Source organism: Nansenia antarctica (genome assembly GCF_963989245.1).
Source record: "Nansenia antarctica genome assembly, chromosome: 16".
Taxonomy (NCBI): domain Eukaryota; kingdom Metazoa; phylum Chordata; class Actinopteri; order Argentiniformes; family Microstomatidae; genus Nansenia; species Nansenia antarctica.
The window spans coordinates 8,875,286-8,896,377 of record NC_137686.1 but is presented as its reverse complement, the minus strand read 5'-3'; the positions used below and the strand labels follow the sequence as shown (position 1 = coordinate 8,896,377).

The following is a 21,092-nucleotide window of genomic DNA, read 5'->3' as shown; positions in this document are numbered from 1 at the left end:
CTGGAGTCTCCACAGTTCCTGCGCTCCAAGGTGGACGAAGCGGTCGCTGCGCTGGAGGCCCACTGGGCTGAGGAGGCTGTCGTTCCCCATGAGGACCTGAAGCAAATGATAGGCGAGTCTATTTGTTTGTTTCAATGAATCCCCCATTAGGTTAGTATAATTACTGTTACTGATATTTATTCTCCCCCTCCCTCCAGGTGAGCGTCTCTTCTCATCTATCCACAGCATGCACCCAAGGTGCATGCTGAACCCCAGCATCGCTCCCAAGGTCACTGACATGCTGCTGGAGATGGACAACTCTGACCTGCTCCGCATGCTGGAGTCTCCACAGTTCCTGCGCTCCAAGGTGGACAAAGCGGTCGCTGCGCTGGAGGCCCACTGGGCTGAGGAGGCTGTACAGAAATTCAAACTCCCAGTTTGAGTTTCAAGCGGCTAACGCGTAAAAAAGGAGACGCAGACTTTGAAACCTACTTCACCGATAACTATGCAAAACGAATAAATGATTTAATCACAAAATGAAATCGATTGACTCAGCTATGTCTAAAAAAAGGGTAAGCCGTACCTCGATGATGAATGTAAAAGCACTGGTTGGACCAGGCTACATAACAGTGGAGATGGTGGTGGACTTCCGTAGGAAAGCAGCCCTGCCCCCTCCCATCACGCTGGGAGGTACACCGGTGGCCTCCGTGGAGTCATGCCGCTTTCTAGGCATGACCATCTCCCGGGACCTTAAGTGGGAGCGGAACACCGAGGCCCTCACGAAGAAGGCCCAGAAGAGGATGTTCTTCCTCCGGCAGCTGAGGAAATTCAGGCTGCCGAGGTCCATGATGGTCCAGTTTTACACGGCCATCATAGAGTCCATCCTCACCCACTCCATCATCACCTGGTTCCCTGCTGCAACGACCAAGGACAAGGCCAAGTTGCAGCTGGTGATACGTTCAGCAGAGAGGGTGATCGGCTGTCCCTTGCCCTCCCTCAACTCCCTGCATGACACCAGGGCTCTGAGGAGGGCAAGGAAGACCATGGCCGACCCCTTCCACCCCGACCACGGCCTCCTCACCCTGCTTCCCTCTGGAAGAAGGTTGCGGCTGCCTAAGACATTAAAGGCCCGCTACAGGCTCAGTTTCTTCCCCTCAGCCGCCAGGCTGCTAAATGACTCTGGCTTCCCCCTCCCCCCGCCCCCAGGACTGAACATGCACTGGACCTTGAATAACTCTGCACTGCACTATATACAGCACTATCCATGCACTGTCTGTCCTGTGTTGTCCTGTTTTTGCATTTGTATTTGTACTTGTTTTGTTCATGTGTATATGTGAAAAAAGCATAAATGCACCTTCTGTAAATGCCAAAACAAATTCATATATGTGTCAACTTCGGCGCTAGGGTGTGGCTACTTGGGCTCAAGCCCCGGATGTTTTCTGAAAAGCCCCGAATGTTTTACTTTAAAAAATATATTAATAAAAAAAAAAAAAAACTCGTGCAGTACCGGAGTCCAACAGAGAGGCAGCAGCTGCGCGACATTAGCCTTCTGCCCTGAAGAAGACGTGATCTCAATCAGTGCCTGACTTTGTAAGGAATGGATATCCCAAAGTTTTTTTCAACAAAACAAGCGCCAAGAACTGTTGCAGCAGCAGTATCAGCAGCTGACAACAATGACATCACCAGCAGTGATGACATAGATGATGTTTCAGGTTTGTGAATCTTATTAGAAAGGTGACTGACTCACTGACACTACTTTTCCAGTTTGCTAATGCTAGCTGGCTATCATAACATAACGTTATGTTTATAATGAAAATGAAACATAGCAAGGTACTGTTACGGTACATGGTAAGAAATCAAACAAAGGATAATACTTATACAAATAAAGTGAATAACAGGCTGATAGTCTTTGATATCTGCACTCTGGTTGACTGAGTAACAAGTGAAAAAGAATGATGTAACGTTAATGTTACAGCTAGTAAACATGAAGTAACCACATTAAGTATGCCCTTATGGTAGTATGTATGTATACAGAACATGACTCAAATCTATCCTAAGATGTAACGCTAACTAACTAAGTTTGTTTAATGTCCCAGGGGGGATTTGATTTCACAGTACTATACACAGGCCAACAATACATGTAATATATCGTCATATAACACAGGACAAGACAATCAATACAATATAAGTGGTGAGCCCAGAGTCTGCCCTGATATACATACTGTAACATAACTAGCCTCAGCCCATCAATTCTGTAATTCTATACAAATATAAATGATGGTGACTGACGTGTGTGTGTGTGTGTGTGTGTGTGTGTTTACTGTCTATTTTGTAATACAGCCTTTTGTCCGCTTTAAGGTGGTGGTAAGTTGAAGGTTGAAGGCAAAAAAATTCACATTATACTCTCCCTCTGGGCTAAGCCCCGGATCTCCTACAATCCTAAATCCGCCTCTGATGGTTACGACACCATACTTTTTGAAATAAGGGAGAGAGAACGAATTATAGTGAGTCTCAGTCGGGATATTCTGTGAGCCTTGTTTGAGTTCAGTCACGCGCACACATTTAATTGCATTCTTTTTGCTCATTTATTAATTATTACTCTGCCATTCTTTGGTGAGGTCTTATAGAAGAGCGTTTTACAGATTGTTAACATGCATTACAGGCTCCAGTATCCATGTAGATTATACATTTGGACTTTGCACAGTGGCAAGTTACAGGGGAGCTGATTGGACACTGCAGGTTGATATGCAGTTCTAAAGTGTGGGTGTGTGTTGCAGTCAGCATGGAGGGGGACCCTATATCCGCCCTGTGTACCCCTGCTCTGGTGGTGGACGTGGACATTGTGAAGAGGAACTCTGACAGGATGAGAGAACGCTGTCAGAACCTCGGAGTCCAGCTGAGGCCACACATGAAGACCCACAAAACCCTGTGAGAGACCATAAGACACATATACACACAGACATACACACACACAATCACCTGTAAGTCACACTCACATACCTGTAAATAGGCCAGTTGCATGTGCAGATATAGTGAGATATGTGTGTGTGTGTATGTGTGTGTGTATGTGTGTGTGTCTAGTGAGTGTGCTGAAATAATGACTGGCGGGTCTCGAAGATGTATAGTTGTCTCCACACTGGCAGAAGCCAGTTTCTATGCCGACCACGGATACGACGACATCCTGTATGCTTACTCTCTGCCCTTCGACAAGGTACCCTATATACCCTACGTCCTACCCACTACCCTCTAATCCCTATCATCAGCCTTTCAACATCCGACATCAACCCCTGACCCCTACTCCGTGTATGTATGTGTATGTGTGCGTGTGCGTGTGCGTGTGTGTGTGTGTGTGTGTGTGCACGTGTGTGTGTGTGTGCATGTGTGTAGGTGGAGCGCTGCGCTGCCTTGTCAGAGAAGCTGAGTTTATTCCAGGTGTTACTGGACCACCACGATGCTCTGGAGCGGCTTAGGAAGAGACCACTGAGAGACGGACGGGTGTGGCACGTTTGGCTCAAAGTGGACTGTGCCAACGGAAGAAGTGAGGGGGGGCGGGGGAGACCAGAGTGATGTGATGTCGTGGGGGGGGGGGGGGAGAGACCAGAGTGATGGTATGTCGTAGACGAGTGTGTTCTGCAGGGGGTTTCAGAATGTTCTGTGGGGTTCTGTTGTTACATAGCGGGTGTGCTGCACTCTGAGCCTGAGGCTCTGCGATTGGCCCAGGCCATCTCCGCGTCCGAGGGAGTGGAGCTAACCGGCGTTTACGTCCACTGCGGGAACTCCTATAACTGCAGAGGGGCGGAGCAAATACAGGGAGTCGCCCAGGCAACCACCACACTCACAATGCAGTTCATGGAGAAGTAAGAGAACACACAATACAGGCAGATCCAGAAACAAACACACACACACACCAAATAAGGACTCTATGAATGAATGAATGAATGAATGGTCTTTATTGTCATTGATATAGTACAGGTACCAAACAACGACATTTGGGAGGGGGGGCTCCCCTGGTGCTAGGAAAGAAAAGAAAAACAAAAAAAACAAGAAGGGAAAGGAGCTGGTTTACATAAATAAAGGCTATGTACACTATCCACTATACTATACTGTACAGGCATACACGTTGTGTTCCAATAATAATTGGTTGCATTTGACCCCCCAAAGCGCTTTACATTGTAAGGGGGAGAAAACTCACCTCATCACTACCACACAAGAAAAGCACATACACACACTTACACTTACACAAACACTCACCCTGTCTCTCTCTCCAGGCTGAAGGGCGTCGGCATCACCTGTAAGTCCAGTATAGGATCCACCCCCTCCTGTAGCCAGCCAGTTGCGGTCATGGCCCAACTCAGCGAGGTGCATCCTGGGAACTTTGTCTTCTATGGTGAGTGTGTGTGGTGAGAGTGTGTGAGAGTGTTTGTGTGTGTGTGTGAGAGTGTGTGTGTGTGTGTGTGTGGTGTTGATGACACAGACATACAGGACTCTTGACTGGCTGACCTGTTGAACAGCTTAAATGATGTGTTACTGTTTTATTGCCCTATAGATGTGCAGCAGTCTGTGATTGGTTCCTGTCGTCCGGAGGACGTCGCAGTCCGAGTGCTGACCAGGGTCATAGGTCACTGCCCTCACAGGAACCAGCTGCTCATTGACTGTGGCTTTGCCGGGCTCAGGTACATCAGTACAGTTATTACAACTGGTATAACCATCCATGCTGTTATTAATAGTTTTATAACTGTTTATTACTGACTACTCTCAGCCATGATGGAGCTGGAAAGCTGCCCACTAGATATGCCGTTATAGAGGGACACCCAGATCTAAGGTACTATTATTATTACCACACTACTATTACATATATCCCAGTCCCTCAATCCCTCTCCCCACAGCAGCGTGGTTATATCTACTGTTAATACTAGTGTTATAACTAACATTACTGTTTGTAACTGACTATAAGCGTCCCCCTGCAGACTGCTGTCTATGACCCAGGAGCATGGCAGAGTGGAGTCGATCTCAGGCACGCTGGACTACAGCCAATACCCCCTGGGCTGCCTGCTCACACTCATCCCCTACCACGTCAGTACTCATCCACGATCAGGCTGTAGAGCTCAAAGCAAAAATGATATCAGATTAATATGATTGTGTGTGTGTGTGTGTGTGTGCGTGTGCGTGTGTGTGTGCGTGCGTGTGTGTGTGTGTGTTCTTCATACAGGCATGTGCGACGGCTATGATGCATCCTGTTTACCATATCCACTCGAAGGGCCACCTAGTGGGGAGATGGACGCCCACGCGTGGGTGGTGATGACGATGAGCTTTCAGGGAAATAGTGTTGAGATAACTGCACTCTGTGTAACTGTAGATTACTGTAGAACACTATATGGGAATTGTAATGAAATAACACTTTTGACACGTTTAGCCTCACAAATGACTAATTTCATAGTTGTGTATTTCCTATTCCTTTATAGCCTATGCACTGGATGATTGTGTTTCTAATTGATCATATACGGTAAATCCTAATGAATGTAGTGTTTATGTCCAATGTATTAATACTGTGAAAAAGAAAACGAATCAACACAAAATGAGGAAAAATGCTGCGCACATATGACAATTGTGAATAAAACATTGTGGGTATATTTCACCAAACACCATGTCTCTTTCATTACACCCCATAGCATCCCTTATTGGGACCAACATTCACCTTCATCATGCAGACCAGCTACAGCCACCATGTAGACTAACAGCCTTCGTCACTATGGAAACCTTGAGTCAACATCATGGAGACTACAAAACACATCGCTGACACAGACTTCTTTAGCAAGCACCAAGCAGACAAGCTCATAACTATTTTAGAAACTCTACACTGGCTTCCTGTTAAGTTCAGAATAGATTTCAAGATCCTTCTGCTTGTTTATAAAGCTCTCACTGGCATGGCACCAGAATATCTGAAAGACCTTTTGCTAGCATATCAGCCCAATAGAGCTCTCAGGTCTTCTGACGCTGGCTTACACTGTGTACCACATGTACAAAAGAAGAGATTTGGTGAGGCTGCATTCTCATTTTATGTACCCAAATTGTGGAATGCACTGCCAGTTTACATTAGGGATGCAACCTCAGCAAATATGTTCAAGTCAAGACTAAAAACCCATCTTTTTAATATTGCCTTTAAATGACTAAATCGTTAAATTATGATGATATAATGATTGGAGCACTTTGAGCTGCAACGTTTGCAGGAAAAGCGCTATACAAATAAAAAGTTATTATTATTATTATTATTATTATCTGTTTACTGTAGTTATATCAGAACTGTCCCATCTCAAAGCATTGAGATGGGACAGTTCTGGTATTTTTGCCACCAAAATGCTAACTTTGATACACTTGAGTATCCATAAACCATAAAAGAGTTTTACTGAAAAGAAAAAGGGAAACATCTAGAAGCAATATATGAAATCTGAAGCTTTATGTCTGTACACAGTAATGTATAAGAAAAAGTTATTTAAACATGTGACAATGTGCTGTATGTTTCTACGTTGAACAGTTGTTGTAGAAAATGAACAAACAAATTAGTTTAATTAATTATATTAATTAATTTCTATAATAAGTTGTTCTATGCTACTTGGACACAAGTATGTGATGTCTATGTGACATCACATGTCTGTGATGTCACAATTGACAAAGTGATGACAACCATGTAGAACATGCAGCTAGAGTACACATGCCGTTCATTTACCTGCAATTCATCTGTGAAGAGCTAGATAGATAAACGTTATTCGTTCTTTTCCCCAAAAAATTTGGAGACATGAATCCTAGTGCGCCTATTCAACGGATGGCCTCCTTGTATGTAGGAGATCTCCACAGGGATACCACTGAGGAAATGCTGCATGAGAAATTCAGCCTTTCTGGCCCGATCGTCTCTACAAGGGTGTGCAGGGACATGCTAACACAACAATCTCTTGGGTATGCCTATGTCAACTTTCAACAGCTAGCTGACGCAGAGAGTGCCCTGGACACCATGAACTTTGATGTCGTCAACGGAAGACCTATGCGCATCATGTGGTCTCAGCGTGACCCTTCTCGGAGGAACAGTGGGGTCGGCAACATCTTCGTTAAGGATTTAGTGGAGACGTTCGACAGCAAGCACCTCTACGACACGTTCTCGGAGTTTGGGAGCATCATTTCCTGCAAGGTAGGGTCTGACGCGAATGGTAATGCTAAAGGCTATGGCTTTGTGCAGTATAACACCCAGGAGGCTGCTGAGAGAGCGATTAAGAGACTCAACGGCACGTTATTGAACGGCAGAAAGGTGTTCGTCGGACACTTCCAATCGCGCAAAGAACGAGAGGCTGAACTCGGATCCAGGGCCGGAGACGGAGAGTTCACCAACGTGTACGTCAAGAACTTCGGAGAGGATATGGACGACCGACGCCTTCAGGAGAGGTTTGAAAGATTTGGACCAGTCCTGAGTGTCCGTGTCATGACCGATGACGCTGGTAAATCCATGGGTTTTGGATTTGTCGACTTCGAAAGGCATGAGGATGCCAAGAGGGCCGTTGATGAGATGAACGGCGAGGAGCTAAATGGGAGGCGGGTCTACGTGGGCCGTGCCCAGAAGAGAGGAGAGCGCCAGACTGTGCTGAAGCGCCAGTTTGAGCAGATAAATCAGGGCCACAGGACCAGATACCAGGTGTGTGTGTGTACATGAACAAACATATACTGTATCAGAAAGCTCATAGAAAGGTATAACAAAATTGGTAGATCTGTTCGACAATATCTCTTTATTCTCCTTTACACAACTTCAACACTTTTTTCACCTTCAAAAATCTGATCAATTTAAATACTTACAAATCACCCGGTTTATTATTAAGGACACCACTCTAATGACTAATAATTCTCTCTGTTTTGGAAGAGATGCTATCTCAACAACCCATCAGACACATCAGCGCATTTTACAAAGCTCTTGCTTCGATATCTCCCCAAAATTCCCTGGCCATCAAACTGGCTTGGGAAAAAGATCTAGGGGTCACTTTTAATGAGGCGGAGTGGAAAGAAGTTTGGACCTACGCCAAAAAGATCTCAGTCTGTAATCGTACTAAGTCCACACAATATAAAATCTTACACCGTATTCATGTAACACCTGCACTCAAAAATAAAATGGACAGCAACTCCTCACCAATCTGCTGCAAATGTAAATCCAATGTTGGTAATATCTTTAATTATTTCTGGTCTTGTCTAAAAATCCAAAGCTACTGGACTAATGTTGTTAATGAACTCTCAATTATTTTCAATGTCTCGGTGGGATTGGACCCTAGGTGTCTCATTCTTGGCACTCCGGATCGCCAGATCTCGAATGCCAAACACCAAAGGTTGTTCAACCTCTTAACATTTTCCGCAAGGAAAAACATTCTGCTATACTGGATAAAGGAAGCTCCCCCCTCCAAAAAATCTTGGCATAATATCATAATGGACTGCATTCCCAATGAATATATCACTTGCATGTTACACTCCAAGACGGACAGTTTCTACCAAACTTGGGACCCCTACTTAAAATATATTGGACCTGCCTTGTCATCTTCCTTACTGCAAGGTTTCCCCTAAGGATTCTTGCTTGGCAAATGTATGCATTATCTGACCCCAGGGTACTGGTTTGGTGGGGTTTTGGGTGGGTCGCTTTGGATGAAGGCCTATGCTAGACGACAATAATGTAATGTAATGTAATGATATCTACGTCCATACCTTAATTCTATTATAAATATATCTGAGCGACATGTTTTGTTTGTTTTTTAATTTATTATTGCTTTTATTTATTTTTCATTTTCTCCAAACCCCTAGTGTATGTACTGTGACTGTTTACTGTATGTGCAGCGGGGGGGGGGGGGGGGGGGGGGGGTTGATTGGGCTTCCACGGAGTCTTCACAGTTCCAGTGGTCCTGTCTGGGTTCTGTGGGGGTTTCAATCAGCTCTGGGGTTCTTGCTGTGTATGTTTAATATTGTCCTTGTCGTTGTATTGTTTTGTTTGTGCCCTCTATATAAAATTGAAAACCCAAAATAAAAACAGTTTTCAAAAAAAAAAAAAAAAAAAAGAAAGCTCATTATCTTGGTAAGCATTGTTGATGTATTTGAGGCATGAAAAACATCTTAGTAAAACACAGTTTCTCTCTACCAGGGTGTCAATCTTTATGTCACGAACTTGCACGATTGTTTGGACGACAAGCAGCTGCACAAAGAGTTCTCCCACTTCGGAACAATCACCAGCGCAAAGGTGATGACGGAGGGCGGACGCAGCAAGGGATTCGGCTTCGTGTGCTTCTCCTCCCCCGAGGACGCCACCAAGGCCGTGACCGAGATGAACGGCCGCATCGTGGCCACCAAGCCCCTGTACGTGGCCCTGGCCCAGGGCAAGGAGGAGCGCCAGGCTCGCGCAACCAACCAGCACGTGCAGAGTACGGCCAGCGGCTGCGCCGTTCCCAACCCAGGCATCAACCCCTACCAGGTTGCTCCCCCACCTGGGTTCTTCATGGCGGCCATTCCACAGGCCCAGAACTGTGCTGCACCGGACTTCACCAACCAGCTGGCTCAGCCGAGACCCACTCATCTCCTAGACACACCTCCTCAGAACTTCCAGAACACGCCCACCAACGCCATGTGTCCGTCGGCTACCAGGCCTAAGACCTTCAACGCTATGAAGGCCACGCCCTCCCTGGTTCCCCCTATGATGACCTCTCAGCGCGCGGGTCAGTATATTTAGTGAAGTAATCCTGCCCCAAAGAGCACTATCCAAACATTTGCCATAAATATCCCTTTGATTATGATTATCTTCCCTCTCAGCTACCCAGGCCTTGAGAAAGCACCCTGCCAGTGCAGACGCAGCTACAGCACGGATGCACACTGTGCCCCGTAACAAGTACACAGCTGGTGTACACCTCCTGCAGCACATGGCTCCCCAGCCACAGATCCCCATGCAGCAGCCTGCTATCCATGACCAGGAGCTTCGGACTGACTCTCTTATGACTGACATTTTGGCTGCCGTTCCCCATGAGGACCTGAAGCAAATCTATTTGTTTGTTTCAATGAAGCAAATGATAGGCGAGTCTATTTGTTTGTTTCAATGATTCCCCATTAGGTTAGTATAATTACTGTTACTGATATTTATTCTCCCCCTCCCTCCAGGTGAGCGTCTCTTCTCATCTATCCACAGCATGCACCCCAGCATCGCTCCCAAGGTCACTGACATGCTGCTGGAGATGGACAACTCTGACCTGCTCGGCATGCTGGAGTCTCCACAGTTCCTGCGCTCCAAGGTGGACGAAGCGGTCGCTGCGCTGGAGGCCCACTGGGCTGAGGAGGCTGTCGTTCCCCATGAGGACCTGAAGCAAATGATAGGCGAGTCTATTTGTTTGTTTCAATGAATCCCCCATTAGGTTAGTATAATTACTGTTACTGATATTTATTCTCCCCCTCCCTCCAGGTGAGCGTCTCTTCTCATCTATCCACAGCATGCACCCCAGCATCGCTCCCAAGGTCACTGACATGCTGCTGGAGATGGACAACTCTGACCTGCTCGGCATGCTGGAGTCTCCACAGTTCCTGCGCTCCAAGGTGGACGAAGCGGTCGCTGCGCTGAAGGCCCACTGGGCTGAGGAGGCTGTCGTTCCCCATGAGGACCTGAAGCAAATGATAGGCGAGTCTATTTGTTTGTTTCAATGAATCCCCCATTAGGTTAGTATAATTACTGTTACTGATATTTATTCTCCCCCTCCCTCCAGGTGAGCGTCTCTTCTCATTTATCCACATCATGCACCCCAGCATCGCTCCCAAGGTCACTGACATGCTGCTAGAGATGGACAACTCTGACCTGCTCGGCATGCTGGAGTCTCCACAGTTCCTGCGCTCCAAGGTGGACGAAGCGGTCGCTGCGCTGGAGGCCCACTGGGCTGAGGAGGCTGTCGTTCCCCATGAGGACCTGAAGCAAATGATAGGCGAGTCTATTTGTTTGTTTCAATGAATCCCCCATTAGGTTAGTATAATTACTGTTACTGATATTTATTCTCCCCCTCCCTCCAGGTGAGCGTCTCTTCTCATCTATCCACAGCATGCACCCCAGCATCGCTCCCAAGGTCACTGACATGCTGCTGGAGATGGACAACTCTGACCTGCTCGGCATGCTGGAGTCTCCACAGTTCCTGCGCTCCAAGGTGGACGAAGCGGTCGCTGCGCTGGAGGCCCACTGGGCTGAGGAGGCTGTCGTTCCCCATGAGGACCTGAAGCAAATGATAGGCGAGTCTATTTGTTTGTTTCAATGAATCCCCCATTAGGTTAGTATAATTACTGTTACTGATATTTATTCTCCCCCTCCCTCCAGGTGAGCGTCTCTTCTCATCTATCCACAGCATGCACCCCAGCATCGCTCCCAAGGTCACTGACATGCTGCTGGAGATGGACAACTCTGACCTGCTCGGCATGCTGGAGTCTCCACAGTTCCTGCGCTCCAAGGTGGACGAAGCGGTCGCTGCGCTGGAGGCCCACTGGGCTGAGGAGGCTGTCGTTCCCCATGAGGACCTGAAGCAAATGATAGGCGAGTCTATTTGTTTGTTTCAATGAATCCCCCATTAGGTTAGTATAATTACTGTTACTGATACTTATTCTCCCCCTCCCTCCAGGTGAGCGTCTCTTCTCATCTATCCACAGCATGCACCCAAGGTGCATGCTGAACCCCAGCATCGCTCCCAAGGTCACTGACATGCTGCTGGAGATGGACAACTCTGACCTGCTCCGCATGCTGGAGTCTCCACAGTTCCTGCGCTCCAAGGTGGACAAAGCGGTCGCTGCGCTGGAGGCCCACTGGGCTGAGGAGGCTGTACAGAAATTCAAACTCCCAGTTTGAGTTTCAAGCGGCTAACGCGTAAAAAAGGAGACGCAGACTTTGAAACCTACTTCACCGATAACTATGCAAAACGAATAAATGACTTAATCACAAAATGAAATCGATTGACTCAGCTATATCTAAAAAAAGGGTAAGCCGTACCTCGATGATGAATGTAAAAGCACTGGTTGGACCAGGCTACATAACAGTGGAGATGGTGGTGGACTTCCGTAGGAAAGCAGCCCTGCCCCCTCCCATCACGCTGGGAGGTACACCGGTGGCCTCCGTGGAGTCATGCCGCTTTCTAGGCATGACCATCTCCCGGGACCTTAAGTGGGAGCGGAACACCGAGGCCCTCACGAAGAAGGCCCAGAAGAGGATGTTCTTCCTCCGGCAGCTGAGGAAATTCAGGCTGCCGAGGTCCATGATGGTCCAGTTTTACACGGCCATCATAGAGTCCATCCTCACCCACTCCATCATCACCTGGTTCCCTGCTGCAACGACCAAGGACAAGGCCAAGTTGCAGCTGGTGATACGTTCAGCAGAGAGGGTGATCGGCTGTCCCTTGCCCTCCCTCAACTCCCTGCATGACACCAGGGCTCTGAGGAGGGCAAGGAAGACCATGGCCGACCCCTTCCACCCCGACCACGGCCTCCTCACCCTGCTTCCCTCGGGAAGAAGGTTGCGGCTGCCTAAGACATTAAAGGCCCGCCACAGGCTCAGTTTCTTCCCCTCAGCCGCCAGGCTGCTAAATGACTCTGGCTTCCCCCTCCCCCCCGCCCCCAGGACTGAACATGCACTGGACCTTGAATAACTCTGCACTGCACTATATACAGCACTATCCATGCACTGTCTGTCCTGTGTTGTCCTGTTTTTGCATTTGTATTTGTACTTGTTTTGTTCATGTGTATATGTGAAAAAAGCATAAATGCACCTTCTGTAAATGCCAAAACAAATTCATATATGTGTCAACTTCGGCGCTAGGGGGTGGCTACTTGGGCTCAAGCCCCGGATGTTTTCTGAAAAGCCCCGAATGTTTTACTTAAAAAAATATATTAATAAAAAAAAAAAAAAAACTCGTGCAGTACCGGAGTCCAACAGAGAGGCAGCAGCTGCGCGACATTAGCCTGCGTACTGCGTAGCCTGCCCTGCCCTGAAGAAGACGTGATCTCAATCAGTGCCTGACTTTGTAAGGAATGGATATCCCAAAGTTTTTTTCAACAAAACAAGCGCCAAGAACTGTTGCAGCAGCAGTATCAGCAGCTGACAACAATGACATCACCAGCAGTGATGACATAGATGATGTTTCAGGTTTGTGAATCTTATTAGAAAGGTGACTGACTCACTGACACTACTTTTCCAGTTTGCTAATGCTAGCTGGCTATCATAACATAACGTTATGTTTATAATGAAAATGAAACATAGCAAGGTACTGTTACGGTACATGGTAAGAAATCAAACAAAGGATAATACTTATACAAATAAAGTGAATAACAGGCTGATAGTCTTTGATATCTGCACTCTGGTTGACTGAGTAACAAGTGAAAAAGAATGATGTAACGTTAATGTTACAGCTAGTAAACATGAAGTAACCACATTAAGTATGCCCTTATGGTAGTATGTATGTATACAGAACATGACTCAAATCTATCCTAAGATGTAACGCTAACTAACTAAGTTTGTTTAATGTCCCAGGGGGGATTTGATTTCACAGTACTATACACAGGCCAACAATACATGTAATATATCGTCATATTACACAGGACAAGACAATCAATACAATATAAGTGGTGAGCCCAGAGTCTGCCCTGATATACATACTGTAACATAACTAGCCTCAGCCCATCAATTCTGTAATTCTATACAAATATAAATGATGGTGACTGACGTGTGTGTGTGTGTGTGTGTGTTTACTGTCTATTTTGTAATACAGCCTTTTGTCCGCTTTAAGGTGGTGGTAAGTTGAAGGTTGAAGGCAAAAAAATTCACATTATACTCTCCCTCTGGGCTAAGCCCCGGATCTCCTACAATCCTAAATCCGCCTCTGAGTGGTACCACCACTGGTTCCTTTCTCAAATTATGGCAAAGTCGCAGCATTTTTCATGCAAGGTGTATTTATTTGTCCCGTGTAGACAAAGACAAAGCATACATAGAGCAGACACGTGTAGACATGCATACATAGAGCACAGCATCCTGGCTGTCCCAAACTCCGACTGCCTAGGGTTTACTCTGGGGCACCGCTTAAACTCCAAGCCCCGCCCCCTTGGAACATACCAAGTTTACATACCATAATTAGTTAGTGCCAAACTAACTTCACTTGTCTACAAATACAATATTATACTATATTAACAACACAAAGTATTTTACAATACCGTACACACATCCACATACATGTCAAAACACATTAACGACAACAATACCCACAAACCGTCAGTTAACACTTGGTCTATCCTGGTGTCGAACACACCCATCCCAGCCCCATGCGCATGCGCACTATAAGACCCGCCCCCGATCTCCGCTACACCCCGGAAGACCTACAGCGGGGACAATGGACAAACAGTTTACAAACGGAGACAAACATGTAACGTACAATAAACAGAGTGCCTTACACCATGGTGTATTTGTGTGATTGTTTTTGTGTGTATATTAGTGATGGCGAGATGAAGCTTCTTGAACTGTTGAAGCTTTCCATCCAATTGCGTCACACATGGACCGAAGCTTCGTGTTGCTTCATTTGCTCTACTGCGCCATCAAGTGGACAATAAATGTCTAGCAGGCAGAGTGATAATGACACCGTGGCTTTGGTGTGTGAAGCTTTGAATTGAATAAATGTGCTTGTGTTACTAGGAACAACAACATTTTATTCATTTATTCATTTTTATTTAAAAATAACAATTTCTCCACAGTGCTGGGCTTCAGGCGGTTTCTTTTTTTTGAGACGATTTCACCTGCTTTTGAAAATATCCTTTCACAGGGCACAGATGAAGCTGGGGTACATAGAAAATTAACGGCAAGTTTATACAAATTAGGATACACATGTTTGTGTTCTTCCCAATACTGTAGGGGGTTCTGCATCCTTTCGATGTTTGGTTCAGCCAGGTAGGTATGAACCTCCACTGTTGCATCTGCAGTTCCATTTTGGGTCCTCGCCTGCAGGACTGTGGTGTCTAAACGACGCCACAGTTTGTTACCTAAGACAGACAAACAGGCTGTCAGTGTCAGTGAATATAAATAATAAGACAATTAGAATGTATCCAGTATACATTACCTTGAGTCACAGAAGCTTCTGATATGGGGGGTTGTGATGAGGAGGAGGAGGCGGAGGCGGAGGCGGAGGCGGAGGCGGAGGCGGAGGCGGAGGCGGAGGCGGAGGCGGCGCTGTTTCGTATAACGGTAGCACATTCGAAAGTGAGCCTCCTTTCGGCCTCTGCTGCTTTATTGGGGCTAAAGAATCCTATCTTTTTAAAACGTGGATCAAGCAGTGTCGCCAGTGACATTACGCTCATTGATTGCAATGAGTACAGCTTATCCTTTAATTGTCTTCTTAGACTCTCAGCCATTGCTATGCTCTCTTGTGTTTGGACAAGTCCCATTTCCTCCTCCTCCAGTGTGTGGTATAGCATTGATAAAAGAGGAATAACTTTTGAACCGGACACTCTCTTCTCCTCTGACAGCTCAACTGTGGCATCATTGAATGGGGATAGCACTTTTAGACATTCTGCGATGATGTCATATTGTTCTAATGTGAGTGGGGCAATGTCAGTACGTAGGCCGGCCAAAGCTGCTGCTATAGGCTCCTTGAGGTCATACACACGCTGCAGCATATGGTACGTACTGTTCCAGCGTGTATCCACCTCTTGGATCAGCTTCAGTGCCGGCCGGCCCATTTGCTCCTGCACCTGTGTCAGCCTCTCCTATAAAATTTGCCAACAAAAAGTGATTCATTCAAGAGTCACTGCAGCAGCAACTTAAACCAAACAGCGTCATTTAGAATATTGCAATGAAAGAAAGGAATTCACCTTTGCAGTGGTGCTGCTCTTAAAATAGCCCACCATCTTCCGAGAATTTACCCGGATGTCAGCCAACACGTTGTTTTCTTTAATAGCCTTTTTTATAAGTAAATTTAAAGTGTGCGCCACACAAATTGTGTGACGCAAGTGCAACTCCTTGGCACAAGCACCCATATTTGCTGCGCCATCCGTCACCATGCAAGACACTTTGGTGGTAATACCCCACTGGGCCATAAGTGCTGCTTTGACGTTGGCCAAATTCGCAGCAGTATGTGCATCAGGGAAATGCAGCACCCCTAAAACATCAGTGTGCAAAGAGGTGCTTTCATCTATAAAATGGCAGGTCACAGCCAGATATGCATCAGTGTTGATGGAGGTCCACATGTCTGTTGTCAAGCTAACTGCAGATGCCTTCAACACAATGGCTTTGGCTTTCTCCTTGGACTCCTGATATCTGGACTCCACCATAGCTTTCAAAGCCTAAAGGAAAGAAGGGAACACTCTTGGAATGGCATATATGCGGAAATGGGGAAAATGCTTAATGTGCTCACATACACACCTGCCTTGTGGGGAGAACATAGGTAGGGTTGAAACTTGAAAGCTTTAACAAGCTTTCTGAACCCTTTGTCCTCCACAATGGTGAAGGGCTGGCAATCCTCAATCACCATATTGACCAAGGCCTCATCCACATCATTCTTCAGTGCTGATGAAAAAAATGCAGTATTCAATTGCAGATGTCATTCATTAGTCATATTTAAAATATAAATTAATGTTGTCTAATAAAAACATACCCTGTAATTTTATGTTTGTATGCTGTCTTATCATTGCATCCTAAAAAGGCTTACCTGAGCTTGGTCCACCTTGGTTGGTCTCCTTGTTCTCATGCAGGGCTCTATAATGCCTCAGCATAGATGAAGTGTTATTGCTGTATCCAAGTTCTTTTGAACACACCTTTTACAATAGCAGAAATTAGAAGAAAGACATTAGAACAAGGGACGATACACTGTGTTGTCACATTTATTTACAGTATAGTACACTAGTTATTATTTATTACTATGTGCATAGTGCATACCTTATTAGGAGAGATCAGCTCAAAATGTTCCCAGACAGGGGAATATCGCCTCTTTCTCGCTGGTTCCATCGCAAAAAAAAAAAGAAGCTCCAAAAGATTGCAAACAAACAAACTATAAAGTCGCAAGTCAACAAACTGTGAGGGGAATCCATTGCGTTTACCTGTCCCTTTTATGTTTCGAGTCTCGCGCCAAATCCGAGCCACTTCCCGAATCGGTCACGTGATACGGCCGGCAGGCGAAGCTTCGCTCTTACCATACGTCATCAACACATGCCTCGTTACGCGCTTCACAAAAATCTGCCTCGGTTACTCGACACACGCTACGAAGCGTCGGCTTCATCTCGCCATCACTAGTGTATATAACTGTGGAGGGCTTGTAAATGGAAGGTGTAGAGTAGAGGATAAAAGGGGCAGAGGGGGGGCTACACTAGGGGGGGCTACACTAGGGTGGCCAATGGTCGGATCCCATTGATGTGTTTCAGGAGGCTGTGCAGCTGAAACCCAAGCTCAGTAACATGTCGGACTTTGTGAACTAAGAATTATTGGATGCTACTGAATAAACCAAACAGAATAGGAAACAGAATGGAAATGCATTATATATTTAAAAAATATGGATAGACATAGCTCTCAACTCGGCCAGGGGAAGCGGATGCTACTAGGGGCACCTAAAGTTCGGTCCGGGCCTGTTGAGAGGGTGTCCCACATTGTCCCACACAAACATACTCCTTGTCCCACATTTGGTTTGTTGGGACCTGGTCACCCTAGTGGTGTCCAGCAAGGGATTGCTGCTATCACAGTAGAAGGCACAGGTGAGCTGTTGTACCAGTATGGGAACAATGAAGCAAACCCATGACATAGCATCCTGTAAATGTAGAGAAGACTGTAGAGAACAGTGAGTCCGCTATTACAGACTAAAATACCAAGGTTGTAATTACATGATTTTAATATACTGTAATCGGTTGTGAACTAAAGTGGGCCGGTCTGAGGCATGAAACTCCAGAGCTGAAAATGAGTCCCACTCCGACCCTGTAAAAGTGTATCCTCTTTATATTTAGGGATCTATTTAGGGATCTTGAAAAACCCATTCTCAGCCAGGTAGAGAAAGTGTATGTATGCAACCACTAGGTGTCACTCGGGTGCAGGCAATTAAATTGTCAGTGTGTCTAAAGAGGATTATCGAAGATGTGACAGCAGACGTGTCGTTTGGACCAATCACGATGCAGAACGCAGTCTCTCCCAGTGGCGGCTGGTGCTAAACATTTTGGGTGGGGCACAGGTTATGGGGGCATGCTCCACGGGGAAGAATATCAACTTTAAAATCTGGATTTACAGTCGATTTTAGCATGAGAATAGCTCTACCCCCCTGTACAGACCTCGCCATCCCCTCTACCCCCCTGTACAGACCTCTTCATCCCCTCTACCCACCTCTACAGACCTCTTCATCCCCTCTACCCCCCTGTACAGACCTCTTCATCCCCTCTACCCACCTCTACAGACCTCTTCATCACCTCTACCCACCTCTACATCTCCTCTACCCACCTCTACAGACCTCTCCATCCCCTCTACCCCCTGTACAGACCTCTCCATCCCCTCTACCCCCCTGTACATACCTCCTCATCCCCCCTACCCCCCTGTACAGACCTCTTCATCCCCTCTACCCCCCTGTACATACCTCCTCATCCCCCCTACCCCCCTGTACAGACCTCTTCATCCCCTCTACCCCCCTGTACATACCTCCTCATCCCCCCTACCCCCCTGTACAGACCTCTCCATCCCCTCTACCCCCCCTGTACAGACCTCTTCATCCCCTCTACCCCCCTGTACAGACCTCTTCATCCCCTCTACCCCCCTGTACATACCTCCTCATCCCCCCTACCCCCCTGTACAGACCTCTCCATCCCCTCTACCCCCCTGTACAGACCTCTTCATCCCCTCTACCCCCCTGTACAGACCTCTTCATCCCCTCTACCCCCCTGTACAGACCTCTTCATCCCCCCTACCCACCTCTACAGACCTCTTCATCCCCCCTACCCACCTCTACAGACCTCTTCATCCCCCCTACCCACCTCTACATACCTCCTCATCCCCCCTACCCCCCTGTACAGACCTCTCCATCCCCTCTACCCCCCCTGTACAGACCTCTCCATCCCCTCTACCCCCCTGTACAGACCTCTTCATCCCCTCTACCCCCCTGTACAGACCTCTTTATCCCCACTACCCCCCTGTACAGACCTCTTCATCCCCCCTACCCCCCTGTACAGACCTCTTCATCCCCTCTAGTGAGTGTGTGAGTGTGAGTGTGTGTGTGTGTGTGTGTGTGTGTGTGTGTGTGTGTGTGTGTGTGTGTGTGTGTGTGTGTGTGCGTGTGTGCGTGTGTGCGTGTGTGCGTGTGTGCGTGTGTGTGTGTGTGTGTGTGTGTGTGTGCGTGTGCTGAATACATAAACAAACAAGCTAAAAGACGACAATAGAAAACGTACCATGCTGACGATATTACTAAATGTTTGAAGTAGCTTTTATCTTAGCTGACTCTCTTACCTTCAGGTCGAGTTTGTGTATTCTGGCTTCGCAAAACACCAACAGTAGCAGCCTAACAGCCGCGGAGATTGCGCGGAGATTGCGCGGAGATTGCGACCACAAACGAAGTTTGACTTCGGTAATAGGTCCAGTTGTAATATCCTCAAGCAGGGGAGGCTGGCTCCCCACCAAAGGGAGAAGAGAGAGATTTTTTTTCTATGACTTCTAGACAGTGTTGCTTCTGAATATCATAGTCCAATCAGCTAGTGTTCTGTGGCGTATATCATAGTCCAATCAGCTAGTGTTCTGTGGAGTATGTTCCAATCAGCTTCAAGTCCCGCCCCTTTCGGTGCATGTCCCAAAACCCCATAGACAATTGACCGAATGGCCTGAAGTTACCAAAATAGATTTTACATGCAAGTCTACGAGAACAGCCTAGTGCAACTTCGAGTAGACTGAAAGTTGCCCCGAAAGGGGCGGGACTTGAAGCTGATTGGAACATACTCCACAGAACACTAGCTGATTGGACTATGATATACTCCACAGAACACTAGCTGATTGGACTATGATATTCAGAAGCAACACTGTCTAGAAGTCATAGAAAAAAAATCTCTCTCTTCTCCCTTTGGTGGGGCATTGCCCAATTGCACCTAATGAACCAGCCTCCCCTGGTCTCTCCGGCAACCTTTCAGTTGTCTCCTGGTCACGCTCACAGCAGGATGCAAGCATAAATGTTTTGATTTAATTTGGCTCAAGATTAACTCCATATAAGGTTGCAAGCTGCCGTTAAATTCAACAACAGAAGGTGAGCTTCCCCGCAACTCGACGGTTGGACCTCGCGTTTAGTGTGAATAAAGTGAGTAAAAGGAGCAAACTAATAATATATATATATATATAATATAAACTAATAAGCCATGAATTCATACTTTGTTTGATGCCCGTCGAAGGGGAGAACCACCCGACGACCCGGTGTAGTCGGTGAAAGAAGGATTTTATGACCTTGTCTTGACGGGGTCGTGTTTATTTCGATACATAGTGAATACTTCTCTGCCCAGAGCAAAGTGAATACTTCTTTGCCCAGAGCAAAGTGAATACTTCTCTGCCCAGAGCAAAGTGAATACTTCTCTGCCCAGAGCTGAATAGACGAGGATGCTCTCCGTCTAGCGTCCTGTTACTGTAGCCTGTAGGGCTCAGAGCAGAGACAGAGAGCTCATTACCGGTATTACATTGCTAGCTAACTTCAACACAATGACTTCATGAATTTCATAATGTGCTTTTGTTTTCTGCATGCAACTGTTTGGCCTGTTACAGTGATAGGCTAGCTGTCATCATTCTGGCGATGGCCACCCACTGTGACCACGTATACATTTCAAAACAACTCTATTATTAGCTAGCTAGAGACATGTTTATCTTACTAAAGGCCCTTGCACACCAATGCGTTTTTTTCGGATGACGGATTTAAAAATATGCATGCGAAAACGCACGCATTGGTGTGCAAAGACCGTAACACGTTAGCTGCTTGCATCATTCTGAATGATCCTACATTCTGGAAAGTTCTGCTGCTTGCCTTTTTTTCTTCCGTAAACCCTCAATGTTTCAATAACATCTAATCTCTGTCTGTTGTGTTCATGCATTATCCTCAGATCGCTAACCTACAGATGAG

General features: G+C 46.5%; 1 protein-coding gene across 1 annotated transcript; it reads left to right on the top strand.

The window, feature by feature from the left end:
• Positions 1-2,761: 2,761 nt before the first annotated feature.
• Positions 2,762-5,599, top strand: LOC308172257 (D-serine dehydratase-like; the record flags this gene model as incomplete). The annotated part of the gene is made up of 9 exons (XM_080547165.1): positions 2,762-2,907; positions 3,061-3,190; positions 3,367-3,517; positions 3,656-3,836; positions 4,248-4,366; positions 4,526-4,652; positions 4,739-4,801; positions 4,947-5,052; positions 5,189-5,599. 9 exons carry the CDS (start codon positions 2,762-2,764, stop codon positions 5,276-5,278), a joined length of 1,113 nt encoding a protein of 370 aa, XP_080403291.1. The 3' UTR covers positions 5,279-5,599.
• Positions 5,600-21,092: the final 15,493 nt, after the last annotated feature.